General features: G+C 39.2%; 1 protein-coding gene across 3 annotated transcripts in view; it reads left to right on the top strand.

The window, feature by feature from the left end:
• The window catches only part of csnk1a1 (casein kinase 1, alpha 1), a 53311-nt gene extending 33458 nt beyond the window's left edge, over positions 1-19853 (top strand). For 2 of the 3 annotated variants that reach the window (XM_041193166.1, XM_041193168.1), the window contains 5 exons: positions 4691-4769; positions 8058-8132; positions 8485-8591; positions 10365-10513; positions 18376-19853. In XM_041193166.1, the coding sequence (XP_041049100.1) occupies positions 4691-4769; positions 8058-8132; positions 8485-8591; positions 10365-10513; positions 18376-18383 (418 nt within the window). In that variant the 3' untranslated portion in view covers positions 18384-19853. Of the gene's footprint in view, positions 1-4690; positions 4770-8057; positions 8133-8484; positions 8592-10364; positions 10519-18375 lie in introns of those variants that run through there. The other variant, XM_041193167.1, reaches the window with a different exon arrangement.
• The last annotated feature ends 2968 nt before the right edge of the window (positions 19854-22821 follow it).

Genomic DNA, 22821 nt, shown 5'->3' with positions numbered 1-22821 from the left:
GAGGTTGCGGGCTTGGAATGTGCTGTCAAAGGATACTTTGTGAGTTGCTGCAGTGCATCTTGTAGATGGTACAAAATGATGCCACTGTGTTGGTGATGGAGAGAGTGGATTGTGAGGGGGGGGTGCTAATCAAGCAGGCTGCTTTGTCCTGCATGGTCTTGAGTTTCTTGTGTCATTGTGTCTAGGCAATTGGAGAGTATTCTATCACACTCGAGTTGTGTCTTGTAGGTGGTGGACAGGCTTTGGGGAGTCAGAAGGTGAGTTACTCACTGATGAATTACAGTATTTATATGGCTGGTCCGGTTCAATTTCTGATCATTGGTAACCCCCAGAATGATAGTGGGGGATTCATTGAATGTCATGGGGAGATGGTTGGGTTCTCTCTTGTTGGAGGTGGTCATTGCCCGGCACTTGTGTGGCGTGAATGTTACTTGCCACTTGTCAGCTCAAGCTTGGATATTGTCTAGGTCTTGCTGCATATGGATATGGACTGCCTCTGTATCTGAGGAGTCGCAAATGGTGCTGAACATCCCAATTCCTGATCTTATGGAGGGAAGGTCATTGAAGTAGTTGAAGATGATTGGCCTAGGACACTACCCTGAGGAACTCCTGCAGTGATGTCCTGGGACTGAGGTGATTGACCTCCAAAAACCACAACCGTCTGTCTACTACATGTTGTTTATGCTGTTTGGTATGCATTATGTCGACCTTGAGTGTTGTTGAAGCTGTATTCATCCAGGCAAGTGGAGAATTTTCCATCACATTTGTGACTTGTGTCTTGTAGATTGTGAAAATGCTTTGGGGAGTCAGGTTGTGAGTCAGCTGCCACAGAATTACCAGCCTTTGACCTGCTCTTGTAGTGTCAGTATTTATATGGCTGGTCCCGTTCAGTTTCTGGTCACATAACCCCCAGGATGGTGATGGTGGAGGCTTCAATAATAATGCCACGGAGAGATGGTTAGATCCTCTTTTGCTGGAGATGGTCCTTACTTGGCATTTGTGTAGCACAGATGTTACTTGCCACTTATCTGCCCAAGCCTGAATGTTGTCCTGGTGTTGCTGCAAATGGACTCGCACTGTTTTAAGTACCTGAGGAGTTGTGAATGGAACTGAACACTGCAATCATCAGCAAAGATGTCCACTTCTGATCTTTATGATGGGAAGGAGGTAATTTGTGGAAGCAGCTGAAGGTTGTTAAGACAGGGACACTGAGCCGTAAGCTCCTCTAGCGATGCCCTGAGCCTGAGATGGTTGGCCTCCTTTGTGGTAGTATGACTGCAGCCAGTGGAGAGTATCCTGATTTTCATTGACTTCAGTTTTACGAGGTCAACTGCTGCCTTGATGTCTCAGGCAGTTAATCTTGTCTCTCTACTTTTTTCCACGTTTGAGCCAAGACTGCAATGAGGCCTGGAGTAATGGTTTTGGCGGAACCCAAACTGTTGCTGAGCAGCTAATCGCTAAGTGCTGTTGGAAACATCTTCTATTACTTTGCTGGTTGATACTAGACTGTACCATTAATTGTTTGGATTGGAATTGTCCTTTTTTGGGGGCAATTTTCCACTTGACCAAGTTGATCCCAATATTGCAGCTGACCTGGAAATGGTTTGTTTAGGGAAAAAGCTAATCCTGGAGCACAAATCTGCATTGCAGCTGGCATGTTGCCAGGCTCCATAGTCTTCCTGTATCTAATGTGGTCAGCCATTTCTTTATCACATGGAGTGAATCAAATGCTGTGGACGAAGATGGATCATCCACTCAGCAGTTCTGGCTGAAATTAGCACCAAATGCTGCTGCCTTGTCTTTTTTACCACTGTGCTTGGCTCCACTATCATTGAGGATGGAGATATTTATGGAATCGCCATCTGTTTAATTGTTGGCCAGCATTCATGATTGTTTGTGATAGGACTGCAGAGATTTGATCTGATCCATTGATGATGGGATCGCTTAGCTCAATCAATGGCATGTTGTTTTTGCCATTTAACATGCATGTTGTAACTTCACCAGTTTGCTATCTAATTTTTAGTATGTTGACTAATTGTTGTATTTCCCAAAACAAAAACAGAAATACCTGGAAAAACTCAGCAGGTCTGGCAGCATCGGCGGAGAAGAGCAAAGTTGACGTTTCGAGTCCTCATGACCCTTCAACAGAACAGAATTTTACGTTCTGTTGAAGGGTCATGAGGACTCGAAATGTCAACTTTGCTCTTCTCCGCCGATGCTGCCAGACCTGCTGAGTTTTTCCAGGTATTTCTGTTTTTGTTTTGGATTTCCAGCATCCACAGTTTTTTGTGTTTATGTCGTATTTCCCATTTTCTTGAATGTGCTCAAATAATTTTTTAAAAACCTTTGTAAACAATTTTGGCAGAATAAGTTTTCTCTCCAGAATAAAGTGGAATAAAATCAATTTAGTGGGTGTATTTCATTCACTTAAAACCAAAAAATGTAATAGCATGACTGGTTACTAATTAGCATTGGAATTTGTGACAAAATTTAGTTTTCATTTTGTTTGGATGTGGGGTTTGAAAAAGGCAAACTGCTTTTTCTAAATTAAATTTATCCCAACAATCTGGTAGTCACTTGAGATTTATTGAGAGCCTTGAAGGTTGCTTTTTCCACTGAAGATAGAGATGTTGGCCTTTTAACTATACCTAAAATGCCTGCAAAGATTCCTTGGTTGCTTTAGCCATTGAAATTCTTTTCATAAAATGGCGCCAGCCTCTGGCTGTTTTGGGTTTGTCAGCTGAGGAATAGAATAAAGCATTCTGAGGCGCTGTTTGTAGATTTTTAGTTATATTAGTTTGTACTGACTTGATTTAATATTAAAAACAATTCAGGAATCCAATTGCACTGCATCCAAACTGCCTCTAAAGATGACGAGACAGTACTGAATGTTGTTTTGCCTACTAATCCAATAGTGCTTTGCATGCAGTAGTTTGGGACAGATATTCTAGTCCATGTTCGTATTAGGGTCACTTTTGTCTAGTTTAAAACAATAGGAATTAATGAATGGCATCTTTAAGTTGGTATCATTTTTATTTGGAATTTTTTCATGTTTTCCCTTCCTTGGTTGAAATGCAAGAAACAGATGAAATTGGTATAGAGGGCTCAATTATTATGCTTAGCTTCATAGCTTTCCCAGCCATAGCCAAGAAAGATGGTGGATTGGGTGGGGGCAGTGTTTCATGGCTTGTTGAAAACAGTGGAGATTTATTTTAAAGATTATCACAGGATCATAGTGTAGTCAGTGTGTCTGTACTGACTTGAAGTTTACAGCAGTTCTTTTTCAACATCTGTAATGATTTTATAATGCCAAAGTGGGTATAGCTTGAGGTAAAGAATGAAATTGGTGTCAGCGAAAGTAGCAATAGATACTAAAACTTTACTTGGGAGTAAAAAAAAGTTTTAGGCAGATGCTAGGCCTTGTTATGAGTTTAAAAAAAAAGAATGGGCTAATCAAGTGAGCTTTTGCTAGTAGCTTGGCACAAGCCAGCTGTTGCCTAACTAGAATTGAAAGGAGCACAAATGCTCTGCATTTTTTACAATCGGGCCAACTAAATGCCTGCTGGATGGGGATATTTTCATTATCAAGCATTTGCCTACAAATGCTTCTAAAAGTTCATAGATATTGCTGATTATGCTTTGCATGGGACCTCTAGCTTTTTATTCATTTGTGGGATGTGGGCTTCACTGGCTAGGCCAGCATTTATTGCTCATCCCTAATTGTCCTTGAGAAGGTGGTGACAAGCTGCTGCCTTAAACTGCTGCAGTCCATGTGGTGTAGTTACACCCACAGTGCTGTCAGGGAGTGAAGAAACAAAGATATATTTCCTGGTCAAGATGATGTGTGGCTTGGAGGTGGTGTTCCCATGTATCTGTTTCCCTTGTCCTTTTTAGATGGTAGTGGACATGGGTTTGGAAGGTGCTGTCTAAGGAGCCTTGGTGAGTTTTTGCAGTGCATCTTGTAGATGGCACACAGTGCCATTGTTCATCGGTGGTGAAGGGAGTGAATGTTTGTGGAAGGGGTGCTAATCAAGCAGACTGCTTTGTCCTGGGTGATGTCCAGCTTCTTGAGTGTTGTTGGAGCTTCACTCATCCAGGTAAGTGGAGAGTATTCCATCACACTGCAGACTTGTTCTTTGTACATGGTGGACAGACTTTGGGGATTCAGGCAGTGAGTTACTTGCTGCAGGATTCCAAGCCTCCGACCTGCTCTTGCAGCCACAGTATTTATATGGCTAGTCCAGTTCAGTTTCTGGTCAGTGGTGACCCCATGATGTTGATGGTGGGGGATTCAGTGATGGTAATGCCATTGAATGTCAAGGGGCAATGGTTAGATTCTCTTTTGTTGGAGGTAGTCATTGCCCGGCACTTGTGTGGCGAGCCCAAGCCTAGATATTGTCCATATTATGTTTTCTATTGATGGTTGGACCTGCTCCTGTGATGTTGGTTGTGAAATGTCAGCTGATATTAACTTGTTCTCCCTGGATTGGGTATCTCTGGGTCAGGATCCAAGCTGGGCTGCACTACTATAAATTGTTGAGGCAAAAGAATGGAGATTGCTGTATGGTATTTCAGCTGTTGTTGACATTATTGAGGGCAGATTCAAGTACTTTCAGCGTGAAATGGTTAAGTATTGGCCTGTTTGTTTTGCAATTTCCTAAGTCATTTAACTTCATCTTTTTTCTGCCAGTCGTCGTGATGATATGGAATCTCTAGGATACGTACTGATGTACTTCAACAGAACAAGCCTTCCTTGGCAAGGACTGAAGGTAAATCCAGAGGAGACTTTAGAAATAATTCAGTAACAGCATAGGTCTGCCTTAATGTTATTGAATAGTTGGAATTATTTGGATCTGATCTTTGTAATCAATTCTTCAGTAAAATTGCAGTATTTTCAGTCTGGCTGAAGAAATTAGCATAAAAATTAGGAACCGGAGTGGACCATATGGCCCCTTGAGCCTGGTGCTCTTCAATATGATTATAGCTGATCTTCAGGCTCCACTCCACTTTCCTGCCTGCTCCCTACATCCCTTGATTCCCTGAGACCGAAGATCCCTCTCTCCGCCTTAAATGATGTAGAATCCACAACCCTCTGGATAGAGAATTGTAAAGATTCGCAGCGCTTTGAATAAATAAATTTCTCCTTATCTCAGCCTAAATGATAGACCCCTTATCTGGAAATTGTAGCCCATGCTCTGGTGCAGCCCCTCAATGTCTACCATATCAAGCTCCCTAGTATCTTGTATGTTTCAATGAGATCAGCTCTCATTCTTCTTACTGCCAGAGAGTATAGCCCAACGTACTCAACTTCTCACCATAGGACAATCCTGTCATCCCAGAAAGCCATGTAGTGATCCTTTGTTAGCAAGCCTATATGGCAAGAATACCCTTTATATATGAAACCAAAACCACGCACAGTACTCCAGGCATGGTTTCGCCAAAGCTCTATACAATCGTAGCAAGGCTTTCTTGTTCTTGTACTCCAATTCATTTGTAATAATATACTTGGAAATAAATTAATTCTGCATCTTTAAAGAAAATCTGCTATGCCAATTTGAGGGAGGAACCTTGGATAGACTTTGCATACCCTATACATTTTTATTGCAACATTCTGAATGCATCGGGCTTATTATGAATTATAAAGGAGAAAAAAATCTCACGGGTGTAAACGTTTTTTTTAGGAATCCGTTTTACTTGGCTTACTGCCAGTAAGGCAGCAAATCCTTGACACTTGCTGTAGATCAAGTCTGCAGGAAGGTGCTTCTCGGTTGTTGCATATGGAGTATTTACCAATCAAGTAATGAGCAGGGCACCAACATCTTTGGAAGCATTATGGAACATTGACCAGGTCCAGGTGTGAGCTACCCATGAGGCCTACAACCTGTCTTCACAAAATTTCACTTCCTCCAACCTCAATTAATGATCCACCAAGACGCATTACCTACCTTGATCCCCACTATTTCTTTTCCAATTCAGTTGTTGCCCTGTCTTTCTATGCACCTCCATACAATATGGAGCTGGAATGCCATGTGCATTTGATGAATACCAAAATCATCTTGCCTTGTTTAAGCATAAATAAATATAGCCTGCTCTAGGATAAATTGTTTTTTACATTTTAAATGCAAGAATGTTGCTTGATTTTTTTCCAATATCAGTAAGTTTAAGGGAAGGTAAAAGACGTGGCCTGCAATTTAACTATTTAGATAAAAGCTACATTTGTATGATTAAAGCATTTATAATTTAAGGAAACCCATATGTGAACATTTTGTTCTGCAGGGTTTAAACAAACCAATTGAACCATGCAGCCCTTTTCAAAAAAGACATTTTTACTGCTGATTAAATTTAAAATACTGGCATATTTTACAATAGCACATTATATCCATCTGCCTTTAAAGTGTTTAATTGAAATGTCGGTCTCAGTGGAAAAAGTAGTTGCAGTAGCTGGTATTTCCTATTTCTGCTCATGGAATATGTTACTCTGAAGCATGTGACATAACATTTCTGTAAATGGTGCTTGCTTTTTTTATTTTATAATCATAATTATGAATCTTTGTTGTAAGCTCCTATCACATGACAAACCTCAACATTATTATTGCAAGTACTATTGCAACTTGATACAAAGTGATTCTAGCAATCGTTTGAATCGGGCAGTGATGGATTAAGGTTCCACTATCACTACACCAAAAGCCATTCACGTATTTTGAAGCCGCCATTGCTCATTTACTAAAGATGTTGATGGCCTCCAGACAACTACTGTCTGCTTTCTGTTCCTGTTTATTTCCTTTAACTTCTCCTGTCTAACAGAAATTGGTAGTGTTATTTTGAATTATTTTTAATCTTGGCCATTCAACTTGTGAAAACACTCTCATTTGTACAAAGTTTTTGTTTATTTAAACAAAACATGTTCCTCCCTCGATTTTTCTCCCTTCCCTCCATCCATTCAAACGTAGTACCACTGTTCCGCTGTCCTAGATCAACTAATGGCACAGGCCAAAAATTAAATTGGATACTTGGTGTTCTGTACAGCCCAGTACTACACTAGATGATTACCTTTCTGTTGAAAATTTAAAAGATTCCAGAATGTTTGTCAGTATATGGTCAGCATTAAATGCATACAAGAAACTTCATAAGATTTGAGCTAGCTTTGGGTGGTTGTTGGCTCAGAAATGGAAGCATTTTGTATTTTTGCACCAGATTTTAACTTCTTACGTGAGCTGATGAGGATGTAATTTGTTTTAACCTCTTCACTAACTGCTTTTTAAGTTGCCACTCAAGATAATTGCTATTCCATTTAGCTTTTTTGCTTTTTTTTTTGATGGCATCTATCTATCTTGTGGTTATGGTACTCATTTGAGGGCAAGGCAGATGGCTGCTTGACCAACATTTGGGTGGTGAACTGGAGGGTTGTGTTTTTTTTTCCTCTGTCTCCCAAACCTAGAGGTACTGATGCCAATTTGTAGCACGTTGTTTATTGCCTTATCCAAGATTAAAATTCACATCAGTAACCAAAATTAGGATCTTAAGGTTTGTGTGTCTTAGCACTCACAGGATCAAGGGTGAGTCAGTTTGCAATTTTGAAATATTTGCTTTGCCCCAGTCTTCCTTCACGGTTCCTATTTTCTGAAAATGTAGCTCATCGATCTTCAGATGGAGGTTAGAAGTGCTCAATTTTGTATTTCTATCACCAATTTTGACTGTAAATTTGTTCACATAGTAGTACTGTCTTTTTTTCAAATAAGGATCTTCCCTTAAAGTGAGAATGCAACAAAAGCTTAAATGTATGTAAGCTGTGACCAAGCCCAAATGATTGAAATTAGTATTAATGGGCAGGTCTGACTTGTTTGGTATATAAATGCAGTATTTGAATTTTTTAAAGTAAATTTTTCACTGCACATCATAACTATTCTTTAAGTCTGATTGACCTTCAGAACTAACCAACAGGTGTTTTTCTACTTGAGATGTTATAAGTTGCTTAAAATGTTTAATGCTTGATTTCTTAAACTTTCTGTTCAACTCCTATGTACACTTTGAGCCATTCTGAAATATTTATTCCGCAGGCAGCCACAAAGAAGCAGAAATATGAGAAGATTAGTGAGAAGAAGATGTCCACACCAGTTGAGGTTTTGTGTAAGGTATGTTTTGTTTTTAAGTTATTGAATCTGGTATTAACATTTTCTTTTAAAATGTTGATTATGCTTAATTGCTTTTTTAAATCTTCAACTGGGTGCTTTAGTTAAGATCAACTGGCATTTTGAACGGTGGTGATCCTGGAGATAGAGGATTGAAATGTTAACAGATCTTCCAAACTTGTACTGTCTAAGCAACTTGCTGTGTGAAATGGCATGGTGCTGGCAAAGAAAGATGGTGTGGAAAATTTAAATTTGTTGAACTTGTCTTTAAAAAGGGGATTCTGATCCTTTCCTGTTAGGTAGAGAAATGTCATGTGAATAGAAAATTAACACTTTTTGTTCATCTCTATATTAGGGGTTCCCTGCTGAGTTTGCAATGTACCTGAACTACTGTCGTGGACTACGTTTTGAAGAAGCACCAGATTACATGTATCTTCGACAGCTTTTCCGCATTCTTTTCAGGTGAACTTAAGAAGCCATGGTGCATTTTTTGGATATATCATAATAAAATGGAGGATTTGGGAAGTGACCAAAAGATTGCTTTTCTTTCTTGCTACTACAATTTGTCTTAAATGTTTATTTGGGCACATTATTGCCTCATTTCCCACATGTTGCAAAGAACTGTAGTTAGAACCATAGAATCATGCAGTAAAGGAGGATGCCGTTTAGCACTATCCTATTAACCTCACATCTATTTTACTATAGGCCTGAAAATCTGTCCCCTTCAACTATTTATTCAATTCTATTTGAAGGCTGCTGTCTAACATGTTCATCACTCTTTCAAGCAGTACATTTCAGATCATAACTCTGTGTATTTCTTTTCCCTCATTGCTTCTGGTTCTTTGCCATTTACCTCGCATCTGTGTCCTCTGGTTACTAGCTGTTCTGTCACTGGAAACAGTTTTTCCTTATTTACTGCATTTAAAGCATTATACTGAGCATCTGTCAAATCTCCTCTTAGCCTCTCTGCTCTAAGAACAACCCCAGCTCTCCATGTAACTGAAGCTCCTCATCCTTTGTTCTATTGTAGTGAATCGTTCTGCACCCCCTAAGGTCTTTTCATCCTTTCTAAATGGAAATTGGCCAGAATAGTCGAGCTGGAGACTAACCAGTGTTTTATGCAGGTTTGGCATGTCTATCTAGCTTTTTGTTTTAAAGGCTAAACAGCCTAAACTTGTGCTCCCACCTTTTAAAATTTGTATGCATACACCCTGGATCTCTGATCTTGCTCCCCATTTACAATTGCACCATTTAGTTTGAATTGCCTCTTCCCCATTCTTCCTATCAAAATGTATCACATCACAATTCCCTGCATTAAGCTCCACCTGCCATATTTCTGCCTATCTGTCCTCATGAAGCTTCTTACTACCCTCAGTGTTTACTAAATTTGACTTTTGTGTCATTCACATTTGGAAATTGTGCCCTTTCATACCCAAGCCCAGACTATTAATGTATCAAGAAGAACAGTGGTTCTGATATCGACCCTTTGGGAGCATCATTGCATACCTCCCTCCATTCTAAAAGAATAATTGCTGATTGTTCTCTGCTTCCTTAACCAGTTTTGTATGCACCCAACCAATCTCCCTTTAATCCCATGGGCTTCAATATTTCTAACAAGCCTATTATTGGGCACTCTATCAAACATCTTTTGACAGTCCACGTACACAATATCAACTGCATTACCCTAATTGACCCCCTCCTTTACTTCAGTTCAAAGAAGTTACACAGATGTGTTTTATCATCAAATCCATGCTGGGCATTTGTTTATTAACTGTACCTTTCCAAGTGATAGCTTTGCCCCCAAGTTCTTGTCTCAAAGTTTCCATGCCATTTGCATTTGGCTGACTGTCCTGTAGTTGCTGGGTTCATCTCCTCCCCTTTGAACAGGGTGTAACATTTGCAATGCTTCAGTCCTCTGGCACCCCTTGATATTTAATGAGGATTGAAAAGTTGTGGCCTGAAATACTTCAGTTTCCTCCTTCTGTCAGTGACCTAGGATGCATTCCAACCAAGGTGACTTTTCTACTTAGGTATTTAAAAGGCAGGAAAGTACACACTTTTATTTTTAACCCCTCAGATATCTCCAATATCGCATCCTTTACCGTGACATCGGCAGCATCCTCTTTCTTGAAAGTAAAATAGTGTCCCAGAAAAAAAATTGCTGGCAGAATTCTCAACATTTTTTGGTTTAGTCCGAAAGTATTTAATATTTGCTATTTTTTTTTCTTTCTTTAGAACTTTAAATCATCAGTATGACTATACCTTTGACTGGACAATGTTGAAGCAAAAGGCAGCACAACAGGCAGCTTCGTCTAGTGGGCAAGGGCAGCAGGCCCAAACCCCAACAGGCAAGCAAACTGAGAAGTCCAAGAGCAACATGAAAGGTTAGAAGCCATGATTTTTGAAAAATATAACCGCAAATTTTCAAGCATTGTAGATCGTTGGTGACATACATATTTTAGTATTAAATCAAGCAGGTATTCAACTAAATTATCTTGTACATTGTTGTTTGAAGAAGGAGGATAATGGCTAATTTAACTTTCGTACCTTGTATGAAATCCCTTCTCTAAATTGTTACATTAAACTTGATATTTGATTCAACTCTTCTGGACTTAGACCAGATATTTATATATCTAAACATATCTTCAGAGGGAAAAACACTTTATTCCACCTCAACTTGATGGTAATGAAGGAAATAGAAAACAAATTATTGAGGTTAAGGTAGTAACAGCACCTTTTTAAAAAGATGGAATAGACAAGAAAAAATGAATGAAAGTAAGCACAGGAAACTTATTTTAGCTTTATCACAGTATTAACCATGATCCAAAAAGTTGAAGTGTTTTCCATTGTTCTACTGGAGCTAAAGATCACATCAATTGTCATTTTTTCCATTTAAAGTAGTGGGACAGTGTTTAGAGAGATAATTGTATTGGAATCTGTTTCAAAATAGAATACTGTTCTTCTGTTTGGAAATGTTTTTCTCTCTAGAATTTGGTTACTGTAGTACTCAGTGTCATAGTGGTCCATAAGCTGCAAAGCTGAATGTATTTTGAGTGCTTTGCTTACTAACTTGGATTTGTATCCAAGAGGATAGCAGTGTGTTTTCTAAGTATCCCTTTTTTTTCCAAAATTCTAGGATAATGGATGTTGACACCTCAATGCAACATAATAACTGGAAGTGAACGCTATTGAGTTGTTAAAAAAATGATGTTAAGGCATTGCTCAGTAAACCTATTTATAAGTAACAGCCTTTTTTGTGAACTGGGGATACAGATAATTTGCATAAGAGAATTTCATTTTGTCTTTTTTGATCAAGCATATCAGCAGCCATTTCAAACCAATAAAGAAAGAAGTGAAGTGTTGGTTTCTTGGCTATCCTGCAGTGTTTTAACTGTTTAAAATGTTAATTTGCTTCTGAGGTGGTAAACAAGCAATTTGTAAAATCCAAAATAAGAAACCCACCTGAAACTGAAAAATTACAACTGGACTTGAAAAACCCTGCTTTTCTCTAATGAGATGCATGCTGTTGTGTTGAAAATCATTTCCTACCAAATGTTGGTGTTACTCAGATCAGGGCTTCAAAACCATGATGGAAGTAAAAAACCAACCAAGCACCAATGAACTTCGGTGCATTTGGTGAGCTTAAAGACTGGGCACATGGCCCATTTAGCCTTGAAGGATTGGTTACAAAAGGCCCCAACAATGTTGTCCTAGTTGTACAACCAGTGTACCTGGTGAACTGCACTCTTTTTGGCAATATATTCTCAACACTTAATTTCCTAGTGACTTGAGGACTGCTCGTAGACAGAAAAGGAACCACCCAGGTCAGACGTGCCAGGAGTATTCTAGCTTTAAGATCCCTCCACAAGAGACACACCTAGAACTGGACCATTAATTTTTAATCCAGATGTCACAAAATTCCAAGGAAACGTTGCTCCAAGGCAATTTCTGTTTGCACAATAAAGGATTTGAGAATTGTATTTTTTTCCCATTTTACAAATTGTTTATGAACACAGAAACAAATTGACATTTTGGAGACAGTTAAAACATTGCAGGATAGCTAAGAAACCATCATTTCACTTTCTTTATTGGTTTAGGATAGTTAAATTTGCTTAAGAAAAAGGCAGAATGGAATTCTCTTTCGTAAATTATATGTATTCCCAGTTAACCATAAGATTCAGAAGCTTGGGTAGGGGTAGCATGGGTTGATAGCTACCTCAAGCCAAAAGTCAGAGTGCAACAGTCAAGTGCAGGTCATTAATGACCAGCTTGCTCAGGTAAGACGACTGATAATTGTGGATATCGGATAGACATCCACAGATTTTCATTTGCTGCTTACTTGACAGCCATGCCACAAGAGGTATTTGCAAAAAAAACTTGGTTGGCCAATTTTTTTATCCATAAGACGATCTATAGTTTGCATAACCTATAGTTCATGCTGCAAAATTATGGCAGCAAGTATCTAAAGATCCAGAAATCTATCGAAGAAAGCACTGTTACTGGATAGTTTCATGCAATATTTTCTGTAACCCTGGCTTTGACAGATAATACAAAGATTAATCATAGAATGAGACATTAAAGAAGGAGGCCACTAATTTATAGGCGCTGCTTTCAAGGGCACAGCCTCTCAACTTGTGTGTTTTTTCGTCAGCTCTGGTTCTTTTGCTAATTACCTTAAATCTATGCCCTTTGTTTTCAGTGGCAGAAGGTTAGAAATTGGTGCCTCATATTTACTCTATGAAAACTCTTCATCATTCTAAGCTCCTGAATCAAAGGTCCCCTTACCTTCTCTGCTTCAAGTACAATCTTGGCTTCTTCTCCACATAATTGTCTTTCATCCCGGGTACTATTCCAGCGAATCTCCTTTCCATGCTATCCAAGACCTTGACATCCTGAAGTGTGGTGCCTAGGGTTGGTCACAACTAGGCCTTTTTAATGGGCTTGTCAGTCTCAGAAATTTAGAGAAGCCATTTGGACCATCACGTCTGAGCTAGCCAGCGTAATCCCACTTTCAGCTTCTGGTCCGAAGCCTTGTAGGTTACAGCACTTCAAGTGCATTTTCAAGTACTTTTTAAATGTGATTAGGGTTTCTGCCACTGCCACCCTTCCAAGCCATGGGCTTTGGCCCCCACCTTTCTTTCTCCTCAGCTCCCCTTTAATCCTTCTGCCAATTACTTGATACCTATGTCCTTTGATCATTGACCTTTTTTCTAAGGTAAATTATAAGCAGTATAACTTTATATAACTCTGGCATAAGCTCCTTGCTCTTATGTTCTATGTCTCATGTAATAGAGGAAAGTGTTCCATATTCCTCCTTGACCACCTTATCTGCCTGCTACCTTCTACGACCTATTGACATGCACACCAAGGTCCCTCTGCTCCTCTATGCTTTTAAGTGCCCTATAATTTCTTATGCATTCCTTGTCTAGCTTGCTCTCCCCAATACCACATACCTTTCCAAATTGAATTCCATTTGCCAATTTTCTGCCCACTTGAGCAGTCCATTGGCATCTTTCTACAGTTTACATTCTAAATGATTCATATACACCATGAAAAGCAACGGACATAGTACTGAGCCCTGCAAAATCCCACTGCAGTTGGCCTTTCGGTCACGTAAACACCCATGAACCCTTCACTCGTGCCACTGAGCCAATTTTGGATCCAATTTTCCACTTTTCCTTAGATATCATGGACTTCTACTTCTCTGACCAGTCTACCTTTGGAACCTTGCCCAAGAGGTTGCTGAAATCTATAGTGTCTACATCGTGTACTACTGTCATTGACCTATCTTGTTACCACCTCAAAACATTCAATCAATTTAGTAAAACACAGCCTTCCCTTATCAAATCCATGCTGATTGACCTTGACTTATGTCTTTCTTATTAATGCTGCCCTCAATTTTTTTCCACTAATTTTACCACTGAGGTAGGGCTGAGTTTTATTCAGTCACAAGACATGAGCTTTACTAGCTGGGCCAGCATTTATTGCCCATCCCTAGTTGCCCTTGAGAAGGTGGTAGGGAGCTGCTTTCTTGAATTGCTGCAGTCCCTATTGTGTAGGTATACCCATAATGCTGTTCGGAAAGGAGTTCCAGGATTTTGACCCAGTGACAGGATTTTGACCCAGTGACAGTGAACGAATGCCGACATATTTCCAAGTCAGGATGGTGAGTGACTTGGAGGGGAACTTCCAGATGGTGGTGTTCCCTTCTATCTGCTGCCCTTGTCCTTCTAGATGGTGCTGGTCATGAGTTTGGAAGGTGCTGCCAAAGGAGCCTTGGTGAATTCCTGTAATTACTTGGTCTATCCCTTTGTACTGTTTTTGCAAAAGGGGAAAAGTGTTAGGAATCTTCCAAGCCTCTGACACCATGCCTGTAGCCAGAGACGATTGGAAAATAATAGTTGGAGCGTCCATTATTTTGTTCCTTGCTTCTCATAACAGCTGAGATGCATTTCACCTGGACCTGGTCATTTATCTATTGTAAAATGCAAACCTCTTAAATTTTCTCCCCTCAGTATGTTTATCTTATCAAGTATCTTACACTTACTGCAACTACAGTGTGTACATCATTCCCCCCCATCCCCCAATGAAGATAAGCGCAAAGTGTACACTAAACCATGCTTCACTCCACACACAGTTTGCCATGTTGGCCTCAAAAAGCCCCTACTTTTCCAATGGTTATTCTCTTTTTATGCATTTATAAGACATCCTTTGGCTTTCCTTGACTTGCCAATATTTTTTCATTCCCTCTCTTTACTCTTCTAATTTCCTTTTTTAATTTCAACCATACCCTATCTATACTCCGTTTGGCTTTCTGTGACACTAAACTCTCAATAGCTGACATAAGCTTTCAATTTTTTGGCCATTTTTCTGCCCTGTATGCTCCTTGACATCCATGGGGCTCTAAATTTGGGATTCACACTCCCTTTTTCTTTGTAGAAGCATATTTATTCTGAACCCTCTTTATCTCTTCCTTGAATGCCTCCACAGTCCACCATTGTTAAATCACACCTCTGCTTAGTAAATTTTGCCTTTACCCACCAATGTAAGACTGTGACTCCTGGCTTATCTTTTCTTTTTCCCGTAACCATGCTAAGTTTAGCTGAATTATCATCACTACCACCAAAGTGCTCTCCCACTGATTCCTTTTCCAACTGCTCAGCTTCATTTCCTAAAACTAAATCCAGAACTGCCCCTTGTATTTGTTGGCTTGCTACATACCTAGCTTTAAAAAGAAAAAGAGCTGAATGCATCCCATTTGAAACCCCATACTATTACTGCCATATTGTTTTTGCATTTCTCCAGAATTTGCCAACATACTTGCTCTTCCATCTCCCCTTGGCTAGGGATCTGTAAAACACTCCCAGCAGTGTTGACCCTTCTAGCATATCATCTCTTCTCACAGCTGTGATTGTTCCTTTAACAAACATTATGACCAGCCCCTCCCTCCCTGCTCCATGTTGCCTACAAACCCTATAACCAGGAATGTTGAGCTACCATTCCTGCCCTCCTTTAAGTATGTTTCAATATAGCTGTCACTTAGTTACAAGTGTCTGCCTGTGCCCTCAACTCATCTGCCTTATTCACTAGGCTACTTGCAGTGACATTTATACCACCAGAAGCAATCCCAGCTACCTAGCTCCCGAAAAGCTAAGTACAAGATCTCATCCCTCTTTCTGCTTGTGATACTGATAGGAACCTTCATCTCTGGCCATTCACCCTCCCCACATCCCCTTCCCCACTACTCAGAATGTTCTGAAGCCATTCGGTGACATCCTTCACCCTGACGTTAAAGAGGCAACGCAGCATTCTAAGCTACAGGTTGACCACCTCCTGAAATATGTATTCACGTGGTTCTTAGCCTTGTGGATGTGCTGCAATGATGCCAGCTGCTCAAGCTCTGAAACCTGGAATTCAGGTTCTTCCAGCTGACAGCAATTCTTGTACATGTATGTGACTGTCTGTCTTGGGACATTAGAAGTGTCATGGAGTTACCATATAGCACAAGATGTGCACTCAACAGAACTGCGGTGCTTTGCCATGCCTGTATTTGACTGATACCATTGTTTTTGGCCCTCACTCTGATCCCCAGCTACTGACTTCAGCCCTCCCCTGGCAACAGTCTGATATTAAACCAGTTTGTTCGCAACATTTTGTGTCACGTTTGATGCTAGGATGAGCTTCTAAACTTGTATTTGTGCCATTGCTAAGTCTGCCATTTTTAAAAAATTTGTTCATGGGATATGGGTGTCGTTGGCTAGTCCAGCATTTATTGCCCATCCATAATCGCCCTTGTTCAGAGGGCATTTTTTTTTTTAGTCAACCACATTGCTGTGGGTTTGGAGTCATATGTAGGCAGACCAGGTAAGATAGCAGATTTTCTACAGCAAAGCACATTTAGTGAACCAGATGGGCTTTCGCAACAATCAGCAATGGTTTAGTGGTCATCATCAATTATTATTACACAGTCTACTGTGGTGGGATTCGAACCTGGGTCCCCAAAGCATTACCCTGGGTCTCTGGAATACTAGTCCATTGACAATACCACTATGCCACCACCTCATAAATTTCCACCTCTCTAATGTCTCCCCACTTAGCCCCTGTTTCTGCTTAGCTGCTGAAACACTCATTCACATCTTCGTTACTTCTAGACTTGACTATTCCAACAGTCCTGGCTGGTCTCCCATATTCTGTGCTCTGTAAGCTTGAGGTTATCCAAAACTCTGCTGCCAGTATCTTAACTTGTAGCAAGCCCTGTTCCCCTATCACCCCTGTGTGCTCTGACCTACATTGGACCCTGGTCAAACAGCTACACAATCATCCCCACCAACCCTACAACCCTCCCAAATATCTGATGTCTAAATCTGGCATCTCCGATTTTAATCGCTCCACCCTTGGTGGCTACACCGTCAATTGCCTTGACCTCAAACTCTGGACTACCCTTCCTATACCTCTGTGCCCCCCTACCTTGCTTTCTTCCTTTAAGGCACTTCATAAAACCTACTACTTTGGCCAAGCTTTTGGTTACCTGACCTAATGCCTCCTTATGGCTCTTTGTCATACTTGTTTTAAAATACATCTGTGAGGCCCCTTGAAATGTTCTGTTGCATTAAAGCTGCTAATAAATATGTTGCTGTCGCATATAATGTTATCAGAAAGAAACTTCTCAAGACTTCTCTAATCTCAAAGAAAAACATTCTCTGGCTACTCAGAAATCCTCTTTCCGTTACGCTGACTTTGCTTTAGGTGTTTGTTCCTCTCTCTAATGTCCACATTCTCTCCTTAGCCTGTATTTATTTGTTCCCTAATGAATTGCTTGATAGAGAATTGGTACACTTCATATGAATGTTGTGCAAAGTAATCTTGCTGACTTTTTCCATGGGCAGAATATTGCCATCGGCATGCAGGGGCGGGCTGTAAAATGACATTCGGCACCCCGAAGCCATCATGTGTCAATTCAATATTGCGTTCGGCGGGCGTGTGCTGGAGGCAGCTGCACACCCGCCGAACTGTCAACGGGCTATTAAGAAAGCAATTTACCCTATTAACAAAGCTGCCCGTCCAACCTTAAGGTTGGCAGGCAGGTGAAGAGCCCAAGCGGCCTTCGTGCTTTTTAGGAAATCTCATCCACACTGTCACATGAGGGGACATGTTTAAATTTTTTACTTTATTTTTAAAAAACTTTTATTATCCACTTAATCTCCCTGAGGCAGCTCTGTACCTCAGGGAGATTGTTGCACTCGCGAAAGGGCACAGGCCCTGACTGTCCCTCCCCCCCGCCCGCACAGGTAGCGCTGAACGCTACCGGCTGCGCATTACATTGGGCAGGCCTTAATTAGCCTGCCGGCGTAAAATGGCGCACAGGCAGCGATCAGCTCTGCTCCTGCCCAGCCCGCCAGCCTTGGCTAAGATTTTACCCCATAAGTGTGTTGAGAAGTTGAACAATACAGTCAATATATAGAAATATTTTTAATGCTGAAATGTATCTACAATCAAAGAATTCATGCAAAACAAAAACAGAAATACCTGGAAAAACTCAGCAGGTCTGGCAGCATTGGCGGAGAAGAACAAAGTTGACGTTTCGAGTCCTCATGACCCTTTAACAGAACTAAGTAAAAATAGGGGAGGAGTGAAATATACCCCCCCCCACCTTAAACCAGCTTATATTTGTTTTTATCAAAGAATTCATGCACGTGAGTAATGTATGCAGCACATTAAATAACTTTAATCCTTTTATTTTCCTCAGGTTTCTGATCTTGAGGTTGAAACGAAGGAGCAAAGCAGCATGTGAGAGCAGGTTGCCTTTTGTCACTCCCCTTCTGATTTTTGTTTCACATGTACATGCCGTTCAGTGGACAGCCATTTAACTGATGAATTAAACTCTACTGGATACAGCAGACTCTGGGAAGAGCATATAAAAACTGTACCTGCAACTGTAGCAGCCTTTAATCAAACTAATTCCTGGAAAAGCGCAATTTCATCTTTCAAAATAGAGCAACTGAAGCAGACTTGCTGGTGTTCAGTTTTCTTTATTCAATAAATGGGATGTAAGAAAGTGGTTGATACATGGAGAGAAAATTAACATTGTGCATTTGCCAATTTTTTTTCTTTTTTTGTTTCTGCACTGCTTGGAAGTTAAAGGATGTTTCTTAAGTGGCACATGGAAGCTGTTTCGTAAGCAGTCTCTGAATTTCAGCCCAAACTTGTACTTGAAAAGTGCACTGCATTACTTATCTTTTCCCTTGTATTGTGTTCCAAATTTCCTGTTATTTAATGGAAAATGGTAAATATCTTAAGGCTGGGATTTCTCTATTAAAGCACCTGCAACCAGTAGTAAACTGATAGCAACCAAAGAATCCATGTTTTCTGTTGGAAGGACTCTGCCTGCTGTCTTATGCTAGTTTGGCATCTATTGTGAAGAAATGACAAAAGTAGTGACTACTAGATAAATCTAGAACTCTGCATTAAGTATATTGTACTTGGTTAAAAGAAAAGCTTAGTCATCGCAAGCTTAGCTAACAACTTAAGACTGACCTTGTATGTAAATTGCTTAGATAGCATTGTAATCACTGTATACATCTACTCTGACCTGAGATTTACGGTGTTTTTGGACGTCAGCTTTTTGTTTACATGTTAATTGAATAAGAAAACACAGTTCTTGTAAAAGAATAGGGTTATTTTATATTGCTGTGCTGAATTTCCCTGTTTGCAATGCAACTTCCCTCAACTTTCACTTTTTTAAAAAAAAATCAAACTTTCAAAAGCCAGTTCATTTAAAAATGTTGCATTTCTTCACAGATAGCTTTAGATTTGTAGACGGATGTACCTTTCTCCTTTTTTAATACGGTGGTTATTTTGTAATTTTTTTGGGGCGGCATTAGCTTTGTTCTTGCTGCAGTGAATTGATTGGTTATAGAAAATATGTATCCAAGATGGAGCCTCTGCAGCTACTAAGCAAATACCATTGTATATTCAATGGCTGAACTTTGGAGTTTCTTTGAAATTTAAAAAGCGTGTTGGAGGTTTTTTTTACTTTTCTTTTGATCTTGTAAAATGAATGAAAATTAACTGATGTTTTGCAGTCAAGGTGTACAGTGCAGAAATGGCAACTGTTGCTGGCTGTGATTCTGGCCCAGCTGAAATCTTTAATTGCTGGAAGTACTTTAACAGTGTAATTTATTCCTTTTTAGCATGTAAGAATAAATTAAAAATTACTTGTCGGAACTGCCTGACCAGTCTTAGTTTTTGCCAATTCATGATGCAAGTACTGTCAAAGATGTAATATTCATATTTCTAACAAACTTATGCATATGATCAAATCAATTTGAATTAGTTTTGTTTTCTCCATGATTTATCACATGGTATAGTGATCTTATTCCTCCCCTCCCATCGTCCATTAATCTTTGGAGCAGATTTTGGAAGGACAAGTAGAGTACCTCTATTTGCTTTTCCTTTGTGGAAGAAAGCGTGAGTAATAAATTACTTTCAGATTTTAGTTATTGGTAGCGTGGAGATCTTTGAGTATGGCTTATCCCTGCTGCCCTGCTTCAGTACACTCTTCAATTAATAACACTTAAGCTAACTGCTTGGTAATGTAATTTCATAACTGGCTTGTGCAATACTCCAGAATCAGCATACCTTAAATGTATCCCCGTCTAGTATAAAGTAGCACCCCCTATGTTTTGCAGAGAACAACACCAGGGTGTTCCTGCTTGATGACATGATTAGCACAACTTATCAGGGAAGGGTTGACTTTCTCAATGGTGTCTGCTGGCGATAAAATTTGTACTTCTATTGAAATGTTAAAGAAACTTGATGGACTATTTTCTACTCAAAAAGGAAGGGTACTGTTAATGGGAAAGTACTCCCCTGAACTTTTTCTTCATTAAACAATGTGACCTATTGGCTCTTATTTTTAAACTGGGCTATTTTAATTTGTATGTTTAAATAGATATATTTTTTGCAATTGTTCTGGATGCACATTCTCATTTTGGAGCCTTGTTTATTTTCAACCCTAACCGAAACTTTTTAAAATTCAGTTCTTTAAGCTGGGTCTAGTGTAAAAATTTGAAAAGCAGTGACTACCTTAAAACATGCCTATTAACTTCTGAGATTTGGCTACAAATGAGTGCCTTATAGAAAATTAAGTGCATGTCTTTAAGTTTCACTGCAGGTTGGCTCTTGGGATCCGTTGGTGTTTGACATTCTAAATACTGATGCAAACTGCTGGAATCATTAGTTACTTCATAGTAGTGAAGAGTATAGAAAAAATTGTAAATCATATTCAGGCTCACATTCAAAGCCACAGCAATCTTGCTAATGTAGGTATATTGCTCCTTGCATCTTTCTCCTTCTCTTGCACCCCCATGTTCTGCAATAAAAATCTTAAGACAATGCCAAGACATTGAGGAAAAACTGAAAATTGCTAATTGAAGAATTACAAAAAAAATCCTGAGTCCTAGGCCAAAATAGCAATTTTTCTTATTCCCTGTTGAAAGACTGAGCTAGTGCTTCTTAATCATTTTTTTAATCTACTCTGGTTCATCTTTATCATTTGTTTTTCAGAATGAGTGCGCAATTGTTGGTTTTGTATATCAAATATCTGTATATACTGGGATATTGTGACATCTAACGGTGAGACAGTGATGTGTTTGCCAATCAGCTTTCAATTTTTGAAGTGTACAGCTGTATTCCTTCTGTTGCATTTATTTGAAAGTCTGAAATAAAATACAAATTTTGAATTAACATGAAAGGAATCAGATATTAACCTGTACGAATTGATTAAAATTGGTGGTGGTCTAGTGAAAATAACTTATTCCCAAGGACACGATCCAGCTGATCGTGTGATTCTGGCAAAACAAAGTTTACCAGATGAATGTTTGAAGAACTCCATGGCTACATGAAAGTATGATTAAAGACAATATTGAGTTGTTTTCCTAAATGTACTGTTGGTCTTGCTGACAACTCATGCTGGTAGTAGTGAAGTATCTGGTTTATTACTGCCGTGCAAAATGACCATTTGGTAATATTGTTTTTATTTTTCTGGAAATTATGTTGATTGATTGCAGGTCCGAAGCACAAAGTGCTTTAACTTTCCCATGCATAACTTTACCCTGTAGTTTTTGCCAACTGTATTGTAAAGATTGAAATTCATGTGAAGAGATTTATATGCATTGTTTGAAGGGTGTACCTGCTAATATATTCTGTCTGGTTAAGAATGTAGTGGACATGTTGAAATATTTTAAATGCAGAATCTGTCTCCGTAATCACTGCTGCTTTGACTTTCATCTGCTATTGAACAAAATATTTGCTCAGATTCTTCAGTGGAAATCTGTAGTTTTTTATAAATGGGTTTCTCTTCCTACATCTGCAGTTGCCTGAAAATGATATCAGGATGAGAAATACAAATCCATACTGGAATGAAACTAGATTATAGGAAGCAATTGTCCAGCAAATTAGAAAGATTGTTCACAAGTTTTAGCTTTGTGTAACTTCTTAATTACCATCTTCAAGATGCCAGATGGATTTGAAGAAGCAGAATATTGGTTATAATCAGTACTAAATTAAAGGAATTTGTGTGCAGTATTGGAAGACTTTATCATTCCAACAGTTTTGTGATATTAATTACATAATTACTTAATTGCTTATGACAATTAATTACAATTATTGCTGCTAAAGGCATTACATTGTAAAATACAAAAATTCTTAGATTATGCTTTCTTTATATAAGTTTTGTGTATGATAAATATTTACTTGAGTGACACACAACCTCTTGTGTTACTTCTTGGAAAGACACAAATTGATAATCACAAAATTGAAATAAATGTTTAAGAATGCATCTGATTTTTTTTCACCTTGGAGTGTAAAATATATTTTGATAACTTCCCTATAATTCAGAATGTTTATGAAGAGTGTAGGCTCTTGGACTTGGCTTGACACCTTGAGGATCTACACCATTATTCCTCGGGCCTTCAAGTTCATCAGACTACTTCCCATCAGGCATACTTTGCACTGTCTCTCAAGTTACATGCCGCGTTTCTCTATTTTTTTTTATTCATTGACTTGAATGTTACTTTTGATGCTGTATGCTTTTTTTTTGTTGTTAGTAGCTGGCATTGTTTCTCAGAAGTTAAAGGCATTTCAGGGGTGTCAGTATTTAATGTACTAGGAATGTCCCAGTGTTGAACTATTT

This window comes from Carcharodon carcharias, chromosome 8, assembly GCF_017639515.1.
Source record: "Carcharodon carcharias isolate sCarCar2 chromosome 8, sCarCar2.pri, whole genome shotgun sequence".
NCBI lineage: Eukaryota > Metazoa > Chordata > Chondrichthyes > Lamniformes > Lamnidae > Carcharodon > Carcharodon carcharias.
Note: the sequence above shows the minus strand (reverse complement) of the source record. Positions and strands in the feature narration are given on the sequence as shown.